Below are 21313 nucleotides of genomic sequence, written 5' to 3'. Positions count from 1 at the left end.
GTATCCCCTCCCCCTCTATACCGCCTCCCCCCAATACCCTCCTCTTCCCCTCCCCCCGTCCTCCTCTTCCCTCCCCGTCCTCCTCTTCCCTCCCGTCCTCCTCTTCCCTCCCGTCCTCCTCTTCCCTCCCGTCCTCCTCTTCCCTCCCGTCCTCCTCTTCCCTCCCGTCCTCCTCTTCCCTCCCGTCCTCCTCTTCCCTCCCGTCCTCCTCTTCCCTCCCGTCCTCCTCTTCCCTCCCGTCCTCCTCTTCCCTCCCGTCCTCCTCTTCCCTCCCATCCTCCTCTTCCCTCCCATCCTCCTCTTCTCCCCTCCATCCTCCTCTTCTCCCCCCGTCATTGTCCTCTTGCCACCCACCATCTTCGCCCTGATCATCCTCTTGTTCTGTCCCTCACCCCAACAAAAAAAGTCATCCACTTGCCCCACATCACTGAATCACTGCCAACCCTCCCATTTGTACAGACATTTATTTAATGCTTCACATAATGTGGGCAATGCAGGTTTGGCTCATCCTTATTGCGTAAACCAGACGTCAGTGAGTTTTGTTCCAGCTTGTGGTCTCCAAATGGTGTCATTTGATCTGCCTCCATTCATCTTTTATCAGTTGTTCTGCTTAGTGTTGATCTTGATGCCCAGGGAATTTTTCCAGCCACGCAACTAACAACTCTGATTGTACTGGTCCTACACACCAATAGGAGTGTCATACTAAGAGTCACTTTTGAGATTCGCTCTTTAGTTTTCTCAGCAGCTGAAACTCTAAGGGTCCCCTCTCTTGCGCCGTTGGTTTCCACTTGGATTAAGACTTCAGGTTGCCCTAGTTCTCTGCAGTGTATTCTGCATCCTCACAGTAATGTGCTTTATTTTGTAACACACTATTATTCACATTGACAGTTGTGGAAATATCTGACTATTGGACCACCATAACTGCAGTATTGCATGCACTTCTACAAATACTCCATAGTGCCATGGATGCACTGTAGATTGCTTTCCTACACCAAGATATTAACATAAATCCAGTTTTAGATGACTGTATTTTTGGAAGATTGCTGCAGTGCCTACTTCATTCTACCCTCTTTGTTGTCCACCCCCTTTGTTCACCTGTGCTCATCCACTGGAATGTGAACTCTAAGTAATTTACAGCCTTCCCCATATCCTGCTGTGACTCCAGCCCCTCTGGAAGTTCAGAAACATCAAGCTCAAGCAGCTAGAAGCATTTATTGCACTTATGCCTATCCAGGTCATAGGAGGTGTACCAAGCATTCTACAAGGGTCCAAATGCTGGATATGTCAGTAACAGGTCTCACTGCTTTGTCTGCGTTTCCAGACATTGAACTGCCAACAGGGATAATTTGTATTTATATTGCACCCAGAATGTAATGAAGCATTCCAAGGAACTTCACAGGAGTATTGCAAATCAAAAACTTCAGCAATCCATGTACAGAGGTATTCATACAGATAATTGAAATTAGACATAGGTGAGTTTGAGTGGTAGCCTTAAAGGAGGAGAGAGGGAAGGAAATCTGAGGCATTGGGTCCTCGCAGCTGTAGGCATAGCCACCAATAGTAGTGTGAGTAAAATTGGAGATGCACAAAGGATTATCATAACCATGCTGGTAATATTCATTTGCCTGACCTAACTGGTATTTTGTACATAAGGCTCTACAATTAGTAACATTTTGTGCCAATGTTGACCAATCATACAACAACACTGTGCAGTTATATTTGGTCTTTAAAGTGAAACAATAGAATCATACAGCACATAAATGGGTCCTTTGGCCTAGTGTCTGTGCCAACCAACAAACACCAAACTAGACTAATCCCATTTACCTGCACTTGGTCATAACCTACTATGCCCTAGCATTTTAAGTGCTCATCCAGATGTTTCTTAAATGTTGCTAGAGTATTGCCTCCACCACCCTCTCAAGCAGTTTGTTATATTCCTCTACAGCCCTCTGAAAAAATTTTTATCAGAATTCAAAACCACTTACTCCTGAGCTTAAACTTGTGTCCTCTGGTCTTAGACATATTTGTAATGAGGAAGAGATTCTCATGATCTACTCTGTCTTTACCTCTCATAATTCTTATATCTCAATCAAATTCCTTCTCAATCTCCTCTGCTCCAAGGAAAAGCCTACCCAGTCTCTCCTCATAACTGAAGAAATCCATATAAACCTCATAAGTATATTTGGTAATACAAATAAAAACTCAAAATTAAATTAGTCAACAAATTAGAACAAATCAGTACTGACTATCCGTGATCAACACTTGCTTTTCCAAGTGTTGAATAATTCTGTCCCTCAGAATGTTTTCCAGTAGTTTCCTCTATTGAGGTCAGATTAACTGATCCGTAATTACTTAGCCTATCCCTGCTGCCCTTTATGAACAAAGGAACCATGTTAGCTATCCTCAGTCATTTGGTCCTTCACCTGTGGCAAGTTTCTACCTTGCCTCCCATAGCAGCGTGGGATGAATTTCATCAGGCCCTGGGGTTTTATGCTTTTTTATGGCTACTAAAATATCTAATATTTTCTCCTTATTAATCTGAACATGTACACAAACCTAACCATCCCACCTGAAATCTCTGGCTGCAGTGTCCTCCTCCATTGTGAATACAGATGGGAAGTATTCAATTAACACCACACTCATGAGCTCTGGCTCCAAGCACAGGTTGCCCCTTTGGTCTCTAACAGACCCCACTCTTTCCCTAATAACCCTCTTAATGCACTTATAAAGTGCCTTGGATTTTCTTTAATCCCATATTTTGTGCCCCTCTTAGCCCCTCTCATTTCTTTTCTAAGTACTGCCCTACACTGTATACTTTTCAAGGGCCAGTACTGTTTTTTTAATGCACTGTTCCTGACATATGCTTCATTCTATTTCTTTATCAAACTCTTGATATCCCTGGATACCCAGGCTCTCTGGACTTACCACACTTGCCCTTCATTCTTAAAGGAACACGCTAGCCCTGAATTCTAAGTATACTATTTATAAAAGACTCCCACTTTCCAAATGTAGACTTAACTGCTATTCGATGGTTGTCAAATCTTCTTTGATGAAATTGAAATTGGCCTTTCCCCAATTTAGACACTTCTGCAATACCCTTATCTCTTTCTAAAATGACTTTGAAACTTACAGAATTATGGTCACTATCTCCAAAATGCCTGCCCACTTGACCAGCCTCGTACCCTAGATCTGGCACTGCCCCCATCTCTTGTAGCTATGCACTTTACGAATTCCACATCCTTTCATAGTAAGGCAGTCTTCATTAGTGTTAACAATGTTGAAATTCCTTATCACTATACATCTCTCTTACATCTTTCAGTGATTTGCATAAATATCTGCTCCTCCATCTCCCTCTGTCTGTTGGGAAGCCTGTAGTTTAATCCCAGCAAAGTAATTGCGGTTTTGTTTTTATTTCTCAGCTATCATTTCTTCCTCATTACAGCAGTGACAAGTTCCTTTATCAATAATGCAAAGCTTCCACTCCTCTGACATTCCACATTCCTACTTCCAATTCTGGAATGTTGAGTTGCTCGTCCTGTCCTTCAACCATGTCTCAGTGATTGCAGCAACCTCATATTCCCACGTATTGATCAGTGGTCCAACTTACTCGAACATTGCTTTCAATCATTTTGGCTCAGGTTATGATTTGAGACATGTTAGTCCTGTGAAATCAAATGTCACAACCAGTCCTTTACAGAATACACTTCCATTTCATAGACTTTTCTTACTTTACAATGTTTTGGCATTTTAACCCAAGAGTGGGGTCGGTTATTAATAACCTAGGCTACCTGTTTAGTCTAATGACCTTTGGCCTTTTTCTTTACATTATGAGCAAGAAGTAACAGCAGGACAGTGAGTGCCTCTTCTTAGAATGGTAATGCCAGAGGAACAAGTTATGACTGGACTGGCTGGGAATCAGAATGATATGGGCACGGGAGTTGGTGGAAGAGGAAAATAAATGTGGAACATATATAGAAGAGAGAAGAAACATTGAGCGTTAAGACATTGCTATATGTTGTGCGTTTTGACCAGTAATTCAACAAGTCAATTTGCACAGATGTCAATTATATGTATGATTTGGAGGTGCTAGTGTTGGACTGGGGTATACCAAGTTAAAAATCACACAACCCCAGGTTATAGTCTAACAGGTTTATTTGGAAGCACTAGCTTTCCGAGCACTGCTCCTTCGTCAGGTGACAACCACTTGATGAAGGAGCAGTGCTCCGAAAGCTAGTGCTTCCAAATAAACCTGCTGGACTATATCTGGTGTTGAGACATTTTTAACTAATCATATGTACATACAATGCTTCTCATATTCTAGAAATTATGGGCATAAGACATCCATTACTGCTAAGTGGTTTAATATTTTACTTCATTATACTGTATAAATTAGAACAAAGCCAGAAATGTAGAACTAACACTTTATTATTAAAGTCAAAATCCATGATTTTCAGTCACCTTCGGTCAGTGTATTATATCAATGTTTATTCTTCCACACACATTGGCAATGCTTATCATTGAAGACCTTCCCCGCAGCACAGGATCTACTGTGGTAAATACAGGCAGGTCTATCCACACAACTGTAACAGGAATAAAGAGTAGCTTAAAAATGATGTCAACCAATTAGCAATTTAAAAATTAATTAGTGCCCAAGGAGATAAAACCTCTTCCTAATAACCTTATGAAGATGGGCACAATAACATTTATTGTAGTTCATTAATCAACATCCTAATGCACTTGGCAAGAACCTAATGAAACAAAATGTAGCATCAAACCACATAAAGAGATATTAGAGTTGATGATTAATGGCTTAATCAAGGACATGGGTTTTGAAGAGAGTTTAAAAGGGAAGTAGAGGGGTAGGAACATTGAGATGTAAGGAAGGAATCACTAAGCTTGGGGTATTGAAACCAGTGGTGCAGCAATTGAAATCAGACGTGCAAAAGGCCAATATCAGAAATCTCAGATTCCTGAGAAGGACTTTTGCCCAAAATGTTGATTCTCCTGCCCCTCGGATGCTGCCTGACCTGCTGTGCTTTTCCAGCGCCACACTCTCCACTCTGATCTCCAGCATCTGCAGTCTTCATTTTCTCCTAGAAATCTCAGAGGGCTGTGTGTTGGATAAGAAAATACAAAGGCACAGAAGCATTTGAAAATAGGGTTGAGAATTGTAAAATTAAGTTGTTGCTTGACAAGGAACCAATCTAGAACAGAAAGTAAAAACAAAGTGCTGGAGAAATTCAGCAGGTCGGCAGCATCTTTGGAGCAAGAAACAGTTAACATTTTGAGTCCATTGATGACTCTTCGGAACACTCAGCAAGGTAAATTGACAAGAATGAGGAACGACAGTCACCTAGGATGTAGATCAGCAAACATGCAGGCTGAATGGCATTTGGTACGAGTTTGAACATGGGCATCAGAAGTTTGGATGCTCTCAAGTTTACAGAGGGTACAACATGGGAGATTAGGCAGGACTGTGAATATTCAAAACTAGAGATAACAAACGCATGGAGAAAGGTTTTAATAGTAGATGAGTTGAGGCAGGAGCAGACATAAACAACGATGCAGAGGTGGAATTAGGTTTAGGCCAGAGAAAGGAGGTTGTTGTGGAGACCAAAGACAATAAAATTTTTTCAGACTTCCCAACATTTAGATTACTTACAGTTTGGAAACAGGCCCTTCAGCCCAACAAGTCCACACTGGACCAAACCCATTCCCCTACACCTAGCACTACGGGTAATTTAGTATGGTCAGTTCACCTAACCTGCACATTTTTGGACTTTGGGAGGAAACCCACGCAGAATGTCCAAACTCCATACAGTCAGTCGCCTGAGGTGGGAATTGAACCCGGGTGTCTGGCGCTGTGAGGCAGCAGTGCTAACCACTGTGCCACCATGGAAGACATTTCTGCTCATCCAGTAATGAATATGTAATCTGACAAAGACTTGGAGGGTTGAGGGAGATGGTGATGATGTTGAGCTGGGTGTTGTCAGTGTGTGTGTCTGGATTAAATTAACTGAGGAACAGAATAAGAATGAGGAATAGAAAGGAGCTAAAGACAGATGCTTGTGGGACACCTCTAAAACAGTGCTGGAGAAAGGAGAGAAGACATTTGAGTTGGATTTCTGGCTATCGTGAGATGGATAATAGTGGAAGCAAGTAAGACCAATGCCAACCAGGTAGACAACAGTGGAGAGGGATTGGAGGAGGAAGTTGTGGTCACTGTGTCAAAGTTTGCAGATAGGTCAAGAAGGGAAAAACCAAGCAGGATGTCATTTGTGACAATGATAAGAGTTGTACTGGCATTATGACGGATCTGAATGCAAGAATTCAAACATGAAGCTCTGGCAATGATAGGCATGGATTTGGGGGGGTGACAACACATTTGAACACAGAGATTTTGGAGAGAAAAGGAAGTTTGGAGATGGATACAATATCCAGGGCTTTTTTTTTTAGAAGAGAGGTAACAACTGAAGATTTGAAGCGGAAGGAGTTGCTATCAGCTGAAGTATTCACAATTCTGGCTGACCTAGTCACCAGGAAGGGACACAAGATGATCAGCAGTTTCGTGGAATTGAGGTCAAGGGAGCAGAAGGTGTCTCATAGACATGATGAATACAGACAGAGCTTGAGAGGAGGCAGGAGAGAAACTGGAATTTCTGATGAGCTCTGACATAGGATGGGAAAACACCAAAGCAAGATTAATCCCATTTGGATAGAGGAAAGATGACAGATAACCACCAGCTCCTTGCACTTATTGTTACAGGAAAGGAGGAGGGGAGAGGCACAGTGACTCAGTGGGATGCGTTTGAGCAAATCAATGCAGAAATGTGGAAAATGAAGGACCGCAGGTTAGTCAGTTGTAAGTAATTTGCGACATGATTCTTTTTATCCCCAAGGGAGGACACAGAAAGGGGTGGGGTTGCAGGAGGATACAAGGAAGTGATCAGAGATAGCCTTAACTGTTAATACACACAATAGGGGTAGTGAGGCCAGTTTCTGCTTCCTTTGTCCTTCCAAATGATGGTGCACTTGTTTAGAAGATGCTGTCAAATGAAACTTGGTGAGATGCGCTTGTGCATCTTGTCGATGGGTATACACTGCTGACTCTGTGCATTGTTGGTGGAGGGCAGCTTGTATGGATGGAGTGACTTAGGCAAGATAGTGAACTTCAAGGAGAAAGAAGTGAATCAGTTGAAAAGCAGGTCAAAATCCCCAACTGATGGTCACTCAATGCAGACATTAAGGGAGGGAATGAGTGAGCATATATATTTTTATGAATATTTCTGTGCTACTCAGCAGCTGTTAAAGGATAAGGCTTTTAAATGAAAGTACTCTTTAAAAGAAAATAACATTACATAAAATCTTACATGAAATGTGTCAGTTGGAATTTCAAAGACTTTGTATTTTACTTGAAAAATAAGTTTAACTGGAGAAGATGGGCTTGCATATTAAACTGTAGAGGGTTCAGAAAGGATCTACCAGGATGTTGCCAGGAATGGAAGTTTGAAATGTAAAACTAAACTGGAAAGGCTAGGTCTTTTTACACTGAAACATAGGAGGTTGGGGGTGACCTTATTGAGGTTTATAAAATCAAGTGGGGCATAGATAAGGTGAATGACAAAGGTCATTTCCCTAGGATGGGGGAGTTCAAAAGTCAGGGGCATATTTTTAAGGTGAGAGGAGAAAGATTTTAAAAGGACACGAGGGCAACGTTTTTACACAGCGAGTGGTTCGTGTGTGGAATGAACTGCCAGAGAAAGTGGTGGTTGTAGGTATCGTTACAGTGTTCATTTAGATATATTCATGAACAGGGAAAGTTAGGAGGGATATGGGCCAAATGCAGGCAGGCGGGACTAGTTTAGCTTGGGAACATGGTCAGCATGGATGAGTTGTCTGTTTCTATGCTGTATGACTCTATGATTCTATTTATAAATGTTGAAGCACTGGCAATGCCCTCTGGCTTTATGTTAAACAGCAGCTTTGCATTTCCCAACACTGAGCTGGCCCTACAACAGCCCCACGTGATGGCTCTTACCCTGCTGACAACTGCAGCCAGTAGCTGTTCAGTCAGAAGTTGTCAAACTGCGGTGTGAGTCCCACAGACATTAACAAACCCTGAACTCCAAGGGAGTTGACCTCCTGATTCTACACTAACTTGTTCCATGGGCTAATGCTAAAACTTACTGCCCAAAGTGCCACAGATTTAAAGAACTACTGCACTGTCTTGATGATCTTATTGGTATGAAGGTGCCGGTGTTGGACTGGGGTGGGCAAAGTTAAAAATCACACTGCACCAGGCTATAGTCCAACAGGTTTATTTGGAAGCACTAACTTTCGGAGTGCTAATGACAGAGCAGTGCTTTGAAAGGCTAGTGCTTCCAAATAAACCTTGGGTCGAAGGGCCTGTTTCCACACTGTACGGATTCTATTCTAAAAACCTGTCGGACTATGACCTGGTGTTGTGTGATTTTTAACTTTAATGATCTAAGGAATCAGTCCCGTCATCATTTCCAAGCATTGAACTTCAATTAGATTGATTAAAATACTGCAGTGACTTGCTCTTGCCTTTTCAATTGCTGGCTAACCTGGGCACCAGGAGAGGACTTGGGGGTAGTCAGCATTTTAGTGGAATTGGGGTCAAGGGAGCAGAAGGTGTCTCGTTGTAGATGAGCTCAGACAGAGGAGGCAGGGGAGAAACCGGAGCACGGGTTCAGGAATAGAATGGGAAAACATTCACTTTTACTGCCAGCTGCCAGCCAATTGGCAAGGTTTATAGGCTGGTAACCAACCCATTGGGCCACGTTAGATAGGTACCTTCCATAACCATCAGGGACTCGAACTGGAAGCTGGTGATCCAAAAAATAGAATGCTACCCATTTCCTTTCTAATATGTGGACAAGCCAAACTGTCATTGCCTTTCTCAATTCGGATCTGGATTATCATAGAATCCCTAAAGTGTGGAAACAGGCCATTTGGCCCAACAAGTCCACACTGACCCTCCAAAGAGTAACCCACCCAGACGCATTCCCCAACCCTATTACTCTACATTTACCACTGACTAATGTACCTGACCAACACATCTCTGAAACACTGAGCAGTTTAGCATGGTCAATTCACCTAACCACATCTTTGGACTGTGGGAGGAAATCGGAGCACCTGGAGGAAACCTACACAGACACGGGGAGAATGTGCAAACTCCACACAGACAGTCACCCGAGGCTGGAATCGAACCTGGGCCCCTGGTGCTGTGATATTTTGCTGGACATGGCTGACCTCTGCAAGTTTGGTACAATTACGGTTATACTCAGAACCCCATTCCTGATTGATATCGGGGAAGATTGGTGTGGTGGCTCCTGGGGTTTGAACAAGGTTTTCTAACAATCTCTGTGCAATACAAAGACAGGAAAACAAGTGAAAAGAGAAGTGGAATTGTACAGCTTGAAGTAGAAATGTTACAGATAAGGATGTACCCCCCCCCCCCCACCCCCCCTCACTCGGCCAATGACAACTCTTTGCCAAATTCAAAAATGTTTTGGAAAGTTCTGAATGTTTTTATTGAAATGCAATCTCTTTCCAATTCTATAGTATCGCTATCACTGGATGACATTGGCTGCAGGTTGCTCATCACTTTTGTGTGAGATTCCTGGTTTGTCTGAAAAGAAATTTAGCCAATGTCTTTTAACCAAAGCCTGCAGGATAGTGATAATAAAGGCTGAGGTTGTGTCACAAGAAGAATACACTTGGTCAGAAAGTTACAGATGTAATTTTCATTTAGGGTCTAGGGGAACCATAGCCTCCCATAGCCTTTGGAACTCCAACTTCTATGCAACCCAGCTCAATGAGCTAAATCAGAGAATAGGCTCATAGAGTCATACATCACAGACACAGACCCTTTGGTCCAACTCGACAGCACTGACCACACATCCCAATCTGACCTAGTCCCATTTGCCAGCATTTGGCCCTTATCCCTCTAAATCCTTCCTATCCGTATAGCCATCCCGATGTCTTTTAAGTGTGTTTTTATACCCACCTCCATCATTTCCTGTGGCAGCCCATTCCATACATGCACCACCACATGGAAAAGTTACCTCTCAAGTCCTTTTTAAATCTTTGCCCTCTCACTTTCACTTATGCCCTCGAGTTTTGGCTCCCCCACCAGAGGAAAAAGGCCTTGGCTCGTCACTCTATGCATGCCCTTATTGATTTTATGAACCTCTTTAAGGTTGCTGCTCAGCCTCCAGTACTCGAATTAAAAAGGACCCAGCCTATTCAGCCTCTCCCTTTAGCTTGAATCCTCCAATCCCAGCAACATGCTTGTAAATCCTTTCAAATGGTCTTTGCCAATATAGAGACCATTTGCTTCTCTTACTGATTCACTTGATAGCTCTCATGTCAACTCAGTGATCCTACCTGCAGGAATCTGGATCAAATGCTTTCTGTTTCTGCGAGCATGTTTCATGACTTTCCATGTTCCTACATACGCACTCACACAGTTCCTCGTTGAACTCCATATAAGGCCCACAGATGGCCAGCTCTGCAATGGGAGAGAGTTCTGGACAGAAAAGAGACACATTTGAGAGTTGCAACGCAGACCGATTTGATTGGAAAAGTACAAAATATTTGAAATAGCGAGTTTTGTCACCATCTTCTCTCTGAACGGGGGAGGTCACACAGTGGCATTTCTCTTTATCCCATACCAGACCCCTGGAGCAGTGATTCTCATCATACAGACAACTGGAAGTAACAGGAACAGACTGTTAGTCCTTGTCCCTGTCATTGAATTATAATCTCTATCACAATTAAATTAAAACAAGCAGTGTCCTATTCACTGTATTGTCCCCTTACAAAAAGAAGAAACATTCACACTAACCTAAGCAAACTTAAAAGTAGCTTTCGATGCATGAACAATGATTCAAAAAGGATTCTTTTTGTTCAATCCCTCAGAATTGCTGCACACGTTGGCAATTTTTCTCAGCTGGTTCACAACCTTGCTGTCTATGCTACTGCTACTTTGCATTCCAGGACAACAGGGAAGTATGTGTTTAATTCCTCACTAATATGGCATGTTCAAAATGGTTGTAGCTTCTTTACAATGTCAGTCACCTATTTCCTGACTGTAGTCACTATTACCTTGTAGGCAAAAATGGGAGCTCAGTTATGGTCCAGGTACTGAAGTGTTTTGATTAAGTAATAAATCTTTCATTTACTAGTATGGATGTTGACTTTTGCTGTTGAAAAACACGTTTTGTTAAAGCTTTTTCTCTTGCACTCATTTGGATAATTCACAAGAATTACCAACCTAAAGGGGAACAATAATTTTTCATGCGGAATGAGAAGGAGATGCTGATTGGTTGACAAGTAGATTCTGATTGATAAAGGCATTGCCATAGGATTAGATTGATGACTGACAGTTAACTGCTAAACTTTGTTTACATGTTAAACCAGCAAAGTTGACTGTGATTGGTCAAAGCATTGTCCTAAGAGGTGACTATCAGCTATTTTGTTGAGTTTAAAGAGGCGCAGTGTATGTACATGTTCTTCCTGTCTTTCACTCTGGTGTTTTGGATGTTGGGTCAAGAGGTACAGTTTTCCAAATGCAAGGTCTGTTATCACCCAAGAAGCACAGGGTTGGGACACCATGTTGTGGTTGTACACAACATTGGCGAGGCCACTTTTAGATTACTGTCTGGTTGCCCTGCTATAGGAAGGATGCTGTTAAACAAGAAAGGGTACAGAAAGAAATTACAAGGACTGGAGGGTTTGAGTTATAATTTGAGGCTGGATAGACTGGGAGTTTTTTTCTCTGCAGGTTAGGAGGCTAACGGTTTATAAAATTGTGAGAGGCATGGATAAGGGAAATAGCCAAGGTCTTCTCCAGGGTAGGAAAGTCCAAAGCTAGAGTGCATTGGTGTAAGGTGAGAGGGGAAGGATTTCAAAGGGATATGCGGCGCACTTACGGAATGAGCTGCCAGAGGAATGGTAGTTGCAGGTGCTGTTACAACTTTTAAAAGACGTTTGAACAGATATCTGGATAGGAAAGATTTAGGAAGATATGGGACCAATTTAGTTTTAGGATACCTGGTTGGCATGGACAAGTTGGATGAAAGGGCCTGTGTCTTTGCTGTATGACTATGACTTGTGATGGGAGTTTCACCTCTCACTTGGGAGGATACCAGCTGTATGAGCTGTCGGCCAATCTGAATGACCAATTGAGAATGGCTAGCATCTATGTCATCTCAGTGGCATTGATAGCATAAGTGGCCAAGTTAGGAACTGCAAGCAGTTCCCAGATCAAGGATCAAGGATTAAATGAAAGGAGGAGATTCTTGCAATGGGATCAGGTGGGGAAGTGAGGGCTTTGGGCATGTAAAGAGAAGGGTAATACCTTGATGGGGAGCCCAGTGGACAGGGAGCACCACCTTGTGTGGGGGCTGGGAACGCTCAGTATGTAAAAAGGGCCTCAACCCTTCATGGACAAAGGGTGACCTGCCCATGACCTCCTTCCACCAGCCTTGGGATTGGCCAAAAGGATTCATTCACCCCATGTATGATTGGACAAAAGTGAGGACAGTGAGAAGGCCACTGGGAAATTCTTCAGGCCCCCTATGGTTAATGGGGGCACGGTGACATTCTCTCCAGTGGGGAGTATGGTCCAATAACACAGCTAAAAAAATCTCTCCCCACCTTCAAAGTGCAGAACCATCTTTTTGCATCCTCTATTTGGAAAGCCTGTGTCTTATCTGGAAGGCAATACCTCTGAGCGCGCAGTACCCCTTCACAGCTGAAATAGCAGCTTGAGACTGGCTACACCAATGTGTGGCTCAAAAACCAAGCCACCTAAACTTAAAGCTGGGCATCTCTGAGTGTCACTGTGTACTGAGGTTCTACCTGTCCCCGGTGTAACAAAGAGTGGGCCTGGCCTTGTTGCCGTGGAACACTCCAAGAACTTGGACCATTCTGTATCGCCTGTCCTTTGTGGAGAAATTTGCAAAGAAAATCACCTTTGACCACAAGTCCATCAAGAAGTGGTCAGCATGTAGTGTCCTCGAGACCCTGCAGGAAAAGGAGGGGGTGGATCCTGTCGCATGGTTCCCTGAGCAAACTGTCAAAGTCATTCGACAGAATGCCTCATCACTGGAACTTTCCAACAAGCACCAAGACATCGCTTGGCTAGTGTTGAGAAGGGCACTGCCTGTCAGATCTTTCATGCATGCCTAGTCTCTGTGCGCCACCGCATGCTGTCCTCAAAGCAGCTGCAGGGAGCTACAGACTGTCACACATCTCCTGCTGGAATGTGCCTTTGCGAAGAAGGTCTGGAGAAAGAGGCAGTGGTTTTCGTTGAGGTTTTTCCTGAGCAGGTCAATGAAGCAGGATTTTGTGCTCTATGGTCTGTTCCCTGGAGTGTACACTGAGACAAACATTGACTGTGCGTGGAGGACCATTAACCGGTGAAAGATGCTCTTTGGTCTGCCTGAAACCTGTTGGTCTTCCAGAGCAAGGAGTTGACCTTGACCAAGTGTTGCAGGCTGGCACATTCCAAGATCCAGGACTGTGTGTTGAAGGATACACTAAAGCCAAGATGCAGCGAGGAATGACCACTGTCTGAACTGTTTCTTGCAAAAGTATAATGAGTTCAGTTGTCAGGCCCTCTTGGTGCCTCGAATTTAATTAAATAGTGTCCTGAATGAGTCAGAAATGCTACCGCAGGGAATGTCAAATCACAATGTTTCTTTGTTTGTTTCTTATGTGCAAAGACTGTACAAAACTGCTTTGGTACCTGTGTATGTACTTAAAGATTTTTTATGAATGCTATGAATAAATTATATTTTTACAATAATTAACAAAGTACTGAATGTCTTAAACCACCACCTTTGCGGACTCTGTGATGACACCGTCCTGGAATGTTAACTCTGTCTTTCTCTCCAGAGATGCTGGCCTGACCCACTCAGCATTTACAGCATTCCCTGTAACAGTTTTGAAAGTTTACACTTTCGGTCACACTGTCATCAAGTGAGAATTACATAAGTGAAGCTACATGCTGGTAATAACCTGGTGTATTGTCCTCTTAGTGACTTGGTCATGCTCCACATATTGCTGATTCTGACCATGGAAACTGTGTACAAATGCTGTGAGCTACTCTTCATTTTGCTTGTTCCCTTCGAAACTTATCGGGTTAGCCTCCAATCTGAGCTCAGCACCTCCCCTGAAAAGCCCAGTTCAGACTGGGATTTTGCCATTGTCTGGGTCTACATGGGGAACCTGCATTCTGTCATTTTCAAAACAGGTTCACAGAGTCAGACAGCACGGAAACAGACTCCAACCAGTCCATGCTGACCATAATCCCAGACTAAACTTTGCCACCTGCCTGTGCTTGTTCTATATCCCTCCAAACATTTTTTTTTTCATTCATGTACTTATCTAAATGTCATTTAAATGTTGTAACTGCACCTGCATCTACTATTCCTGTGGAAGCTCATTCCACACATGAGCAATGCTCTCTTTAAAGATTTACCCCTCATGCCTTTTGTAAATCTTTCTCCTCTCACATTAATAATATGCTCCCCAGTTTTGAACTCCCCCCACTCTCAGGGAAAGGCACGTGCCATTCACCTTATCTTTGCCCCTCATGATTTTGTAAACCTCTATAAGGTCACCCCTCGAACTCTTATGCTCTAGTGAAAAATGTCACAACCTATCCAACCTTTCCTTATAACTCAAACCCTCCATTCCTGGCAACATACTGATAAATATCTTCTGAAACCTCTCCAATTTAATAATATCCTTCCTATAACAAGTTGACCAGAGCTGCACACAGTGCTCCAGAAGAGGCCTCAGCAATGTCCTGTAAACCTCAGCATAACATTCCCACTCCTATACTCAAAAGTCTGAGCAATGATGGCAAACGTGCTAAATGCCTTCTTAACCACCCTTTGTGATGCATATTTTGTTTATTTTCAAATAAAGTAAAAAAAAAACATCAGAATGGTACTTGGTTTCATTGCACATTGGTGATTTAATCAGAGGTATCACTGTGAGAGGGATTTTCATTTACCTGTAGTCTTCATGTGTGAGGATTGATCTTCGAATAATGGAGTAAGCATGTCGACTGGAGATGCATTTGCAAGATGTGTGGTTTGCAATTCTGACCGTCAAGAGCTCCGGTATATTGGTCAGAGGAATGGCAATCTCAAAGAGCTAGAAATACCAGCAAAATGTTAGTGATAAAGTTTCAATACACATTCCTCACTGTAACAGAATAACCTGAAGTGGGTAAGACTCTGCCTCGAGGTACCTCCCATCCTTTATCGCATGGAAATTGGTCATGTGATATTTGCAACAACATTCTCTTTTAGCTATTTTAACAAAAGGTTTGCCTTCTAAGAGAGATGAATGCAGTAGGGATGCGATCATGAGATGGTGATGGATATCCCAATATAACTTAGCCTAGTGGTAGAGTCCCTACTCTAGGTCTGGGAGGCACAGGTTCAAGTTCCACCCGCTCCAGTGTGATAACAATTCTGAGCAGGTTGATTAAAATTAGCAGTTTTGTGCAGGAGACGATGTTGAAGGGATGGAAGAGTCTGTCCGAGTGTGAGAGGGAACCATGGAGAACAGGATTATCTAAAATATTGTCAATAAAGGAGTTTGCAGCAGTCCTGAGAGTCATGCAGGAGCCAGTTACAGGAGTTTGCTATCACCATTCTCTTTAACTGCAGGAATCTGCAGGAGCTGACTAATCCAGTGTAACAGAGAGAAACATAACACTGAAATCATCACAGAGGAGGCTGGAGAAACTCAGCAGGTCTGGCAGCACCTGTGCAGAGAGAAATAGTGTATATGTTTCAAGTCCAGTATGCCTCTTCTTCAGAGCCGGAGAGATGTTGCAAAAACAGTTTTTTAAAAATCTACTGTTGAAAGAAGCAGAGGAGGGGCGAAAGGAACAGGTGATATAGAGACCCAGTGAAAAACAGAAAATAACACACTTGGTGTAGCTAGAAGAGGGTCTTGCATTGATCAAGATGTATGCATGTTGGCAGCTAAGGATGTTACTCTGATGCGATTGTTACAGAGACTATGAAGAGGACCTGGATATTTAGTCTTTATCCCTTAAGATCCAAAGCTCTTCTGGTCACAAGTCGATATGATACCACTATAACAGATGCTACTTCAGTATCTCCTCAGTATTAGGCCTTGCTAATCCTTACAGTAGAAACCATTGTAGGCCAATGAGGAGACAGGTAGCCATCTCACCAATGAGCGGAATAGAATCTTCAGCCATAAGACCCTCAGCAACATAAAGCTGTGAGCATATGTTAATGACATATTAATACAGGACAATATTTATTCTAGATGATAGGGATCTTACCTATGGCTGGTAAACCAGCCAGGGCCTTTCAGAAGGCCAGCCACATGAACTATCAATCAGACAGTTCACTGGGCCATAGCAGGCCTTGCCCAAAACTCAGAGCCTTGGCTACAGGTCCTGCCTGCCACCGGTTGCTAGTCAGTCAGAAGCTGGCAGCTTCTCATTGCTGGTAGCACCACCCAGAAGTAAGGTTTACATCTAAGACCCTGGACCGCCAAGGGACCCAGGCCTTAGGTGGGGTGGAGGTTGTGAGGGAGGCTGGGGTCAGCAGCAAGAGGCAAGCAAGGGTTGACTCTCAGCAAACACCCGACCCCCATTTTCCTGATGCTTAGCTCCCTCAGTCGGGCACTGAGTGCCTTTGAACAAGCAAGCCCCTGCCCAACAGGGTTTGCTTCTTGAGCTTCTCACCTGGTCAGCCTGGCCCCTACTGCCACCAAACCAGGCAAAGGTGGGGTAGTATTAAACCCACCAACAGTCGTTATTCTGATGGATTGTCTGATCCCAAACTAAAAATTACCATCCAAGGTTTTAACAGCAGATGAGCAAGTTGATACATCCGTCTCTTGTTCTGCTGGTTAGCCCATTTTACATTCTGTAAGAATGTGTGGTAGGGTGAAAGTGCACACTGATGGAACTGACAGTGCAGGCTTTCTGAGTCGCCTGTATTTTCCCCTCCAAATGGAGTCTGCAGCCTTTACTGGGTTTCTGCTAGCAAAATGGGACAGAAGTACAGACTCTGGCTCCCTGCTTTAGTCTCCAACAGAGTCCCAACATTAAACGCAATGGATTTGATTCTGGGCCTCGGGTTTAGGAACATTGAAGATGGGTCAATCAGCCCCTTAGGTGCAGTCCCATCGTTCAACTAGAACATGATTGATCTACCTCAACTTCCAACACTATCCTCATCAATCTGATGTCTTTAATCTCTAGATTTCTATTGAACTCTGCTTTGAACATATTCAGAGAGTGAGTATCCACAGCTCTCTGGGTAGAGAATGCCAAAGATTCACCACCCTCCAAGTGAAGACATTCCTCCTCATCTCACTTCTTCATGTTTGATCTCATATTTGAGGCTTTGTCCTTTGGTTTTCCACCGCCAGATTCAGGGGAGTATCAATCCAGCCTTGCCCTATAATAATGTTGTATGCTACAGTGTGAACACCTCTCACTTTAATGGAGAATACAGGCCTGGTTAAGGTCAGTATCTCCATTCCAATAGACACAATAGAGGGGCCCACCCTGAATGAAGTGAGCTAGAACGCGGTGGCATCTTCCTGCTTTAAATGAATACCCAGAGAGAAAAGGTATTTCATTTTCCTTGAAGTGGCAAATGGTCAGGCATTTAAAGGACAACTTGGAACCTTCACATGACCCAGTGGCCAATGGGCTGGTGTAGGCCTTGCTGGGACTATGGAGGACGTAACCCAGGTTACCTTCCTCGGAGGAGATTAGCAAATCCGATGGGTTTATTTAACACTCATTTGTTCTCTCAATGGCACTATTACTGAAACTAGCTTCCAATTCCAGGTTTATTCATCAAATTCAAATTCCATTGTTGTAGGATTTGAACTCTTGTACCCTGAGCAGTAGCTTGGGCCTGTGGACTGTGAATTCAGCCACATAACCACTACAACATGACCTCTCCTGTGCATCTCATGATATCATCCCTGACTCAATTCTAATGTTAGGGTTTAATCTCCTGGTTTTAGACTCATCCACTAAAAAAGAAAGATTAGCTAAAAACGTTTAAATATCTGCAACATATCAATTAGATCACCTCCTAATCTTCTACACTCAAAGTACGTTCCATCTTACTTCATGTGTCATAATTAACGCCCAATTTCAGGGAAGGAAATGTTATCTGGTTTGGTCTATATGTTCCTCTAGACCCCAGCAATATGGGTGACTGAAATGGCTGACCAAGTTCAAGGTCAATTAGCAATTGGTAATAAATGCTGGCCTGGCCAGTGATGCCCCCATCGCATGACTAAATATTTAAAAAAATCTTTAATCTCTGTCTCCCAGTCCCAAACATTTGCTTCCAACTCCATAAGTTGTCATTTTTATTGGTTGTTTCTTGTGTGCAAACATATGAAATACGTTTGCCAAGACAACAGAAATGACATCAATTGCCACTGCCTTATCTATCGTTTAAGAGATCTCAACTAGGTTTGTTTGACATGGCTTACCATTTGTTTTTACAGACTCCCACAGCTACCTAGATTACACCTCCTCCCACCCTACCCCCTGTAAAAACGCCATCCCATATTCCCAATTCCTTCGTCTCCGCATCTGCTCCCAGGAGGACCAGTTCCAAAACCGTACAACCCAGATGGCCTCCTTCTTCAAAGACCACAATTTCCCCCCAGACATGATCGACGATGCTCTCCACCGCATCTCCTCCACTTCCCGCTGCTCCGCCCCTCCAATCGCCACCAGGACAGAACCCCACTGGTCCTCACCTACCAACCCCATCAACCTCCATATACATCATATCATCCGTCGTCATTTCCGCCATCTCCAAACGGACCCCACCATCAGGGATATATTTCCCTCCCCTCCCCTATCAGCATTATGAAAAGACCACTCCCTCCGTGACTCCCTTGTCAGGTCCACACCCCCCACCAACCCAACCTCCACTCCCGGCACCTTCCCCTGCAACCGCAAGAAATGCAAAACTTGTGCCCACACCTCCCCCCTTACTTCCCTCCAAGGCCCCAAGGGATCCTTCCATATCCGCCACAAGTTCACCTGCACCTCCACACACATCATTTACTGCATCCGCTGCACCCGATGTGGCCTCCTCTATATTGGGGAGACAGGCCGCCTACTTGCAGAACGTTTCAGAGAACACCTCTGGGACACCCGGACCAACCAACCCAACCATCCTGTGGCTCAACACTTCAACTCCCCTTCCCACTCCACCAAGGACATGCAGGTCCTTGGACTCCGCCATAGCCAGACCATAGCAACACGACGGCTGGAGGAAAAGTGCCTCATCTTCCGCCTAAGAACCCTCCAACCACAAGGGATGAACTCAAATTTCTCCAGTTTCCTCGTTTCCCCTCCCCCCACCTTGTCTCAGTCCCAACCCTCGAACTCAGTACCACCTTCCTAACCTGTAATCTTCTTCCTGACCTGTCCGCCCCCCACCCCCACTCTGGCCTATCACCCTCACCTTGACCTCCTTCCACCTATCGCATTTCTAATGCCCCTCCCCCAAGTCCCTCCTCCCTACCTTTTATCTTAGCCTACTGGGCACACTTTCCTCATTCCTGAAGAAGGGCTCATGCCCGAAATGTCGATTCTCCTGCTCCTTGGATGCTGCCTGACCTGCTGCGCTTTTCCAGCAATACATTTTCAGCTGTTGTAAATCCACCCTGTGTTTTTCTGATTTGACCCCTTCAAGTGCTGGACCACTTAAACCCCCAAAAAACAGGTTTGAGTAACGTTTCTACGTGTGAGACTAATGGAGCTATAATTTCCTCGTTTTTCTCTCTCTCTCTCCCTAGCACGTGTTACATATTGGATTAACGTCGATTGTTTTCCAATCCAGAGGGCCAATTCCTTAAAAAAATGACTGAAACATCATCAGTTTAATCTCTTATTCTTAATACCCAGGGGTGGAAACAATAAATCCTGGAGGTTTATCCATTTTCCGTCTGATTAGATTTTCCATTGGCATGTGTTTTTTTTAACTGATATTTAATCAGATACGTTCTTCCCTTTAGTTTGCTCTAATTTACTCTTTATCTTGGGAAAATTCTATTGATCTATTAATCTACCTATTTATCCTGGCACTTGATCCTCATCCACTGTTGTGAAGGTTTTGCCAAGTAAGTCATTCATAAGTCTTCTATTTCCTGATTTCCAGTTATAATACAATTACAGCGCAGATGAAACCATTTAGAGTCATAGAGATGTACAGCATGGAAACAGACCCTTCGGTCCAACCCGTCCATGCCGATCAGATATCCACCCCAATCTAGTCCCACCTGCCAGCACCCGGCCCATATCCCTCCAAACCCGTCCTATTCATATACCCATCCAAATGCCTTTTAAATGTTGCAATCGTACCAGCCTCCACCACATCCTCTGGCAGCTCATTCAACACATGAACCACCCTCTGTGTGAAAAGGTTGCCCCTTAGGTCTCTTTTATATCTTTCCCCTCTCACCCTAAACCTATGCCCTCTAGTTCTGGACTTCCCCACCCCAGGGAAAAGACTTTGTCTATTTATCCTATCCATGCCCCTCATGATTTTATAAACCTCTATAAGATCACCTCTCAGCCTCCGACGCTTCAGGGAAAACAGCCCCAGCCTGTTCAGCCTCTCCCTGTAGTTCAAATCCTCCAACCCTGGCAACATCCTTGTAAATCTTTTCTGAACCCTTTCTAGTTTCACAACATCCTTCCTATAGGAAGGAGACCAGAATTGCACGCAATATTCCAACAGTGGCCTAACCAATGTCCTATACAGCCGCAACATGACCTCCCAACTCCTGTACACAATACTTTGACCAAAAAACGGACAGCATGGAGAGATTGAGGAGGAGTGGCCATCTTCAGTGGGCTCATTGCAGTTGTAGTGCAATTTTTGTTGCACCTGACCCTTGGGCTATATTGTTGGATGATTTACACTTTGATAAGAGTGAGAGGCATTAAACTCACCATTACTTTGGCATCCAAATTCCACATACGATGGGATGTTTTTGACATGTGCCACTTACTAAATTAGGTAGAGAATGCCATTTTGTTCTGATTGCCTGCAGCACTGAGTAAATCCCACGCACTTCTGAACCAATCACATTTCCTATGTAATAGCCCAGTGCTTTCAACCGACTCAAGATCTTCCACAACTGAGGCAAACCCACTGTTCGCATCCTCAAACTTCTATTCGCAGGTCGAGTTAATAAGGAAAATGAAGGTTACATGTTTCCCAGT

At 43.8% G+C, this 21313-nt stretch overlaps 1 protein-coding gene across 1 annotated transcript in view; it reads right to left on the bottom strand.

Moving 5' to 3' along the window:
* Positions 1–4407: 4407 nt before the first annotated feature.
* The window catches only part of vegfd (vascular endothelial growth factor D), a 35390-nt gene continuing 18484 nt past the window's right edge, over positions 4408–21313 (bottom strand). The window contains exons 4-7 of the mRNA XM_072584726.1: positions 15056–15198; positions 10646–10737; positions 10414–10555; positions 4408–4580 (exon numbers count right to left, since the gene is read on the bottom strand). Of these exons, the coding sequence (XP_072440827.1) occupies positions 4478–4580; positions 10414–10555; positions 10646–10737; positions 15056–15198 (480 nt within the window). The 3' untranslated portion in view covers positions 4408–4477. The remainder of the gene's footprint in view (positions 4581–10413; positions 10556–10645; positions 10738–15055; positions 15199–21313) is intronic.

The sequence above is a fragment of the Chiloscyllium punctatum genome, chromosome 15 (assembly GCF_047496795.1).
Source record: "Chiloscyllium punctatum isolate Juve2018m chromosome 15, sChiPun1.3, whole genome shotgun sequence".
Classification (NCBI taxonomy): Eukaryota; Metazoa; Chordata; class Chondrichthyes; order Orectolobiformes; family Hemiscylliidae; genus Chiloscyllium; species Chiloscyllium punctatum.
The sequence above is the reverse complement of the archived record's forward strand: the minus strand, read 5'-3'. Positions and strand labels throughout refer to the sequence as shown.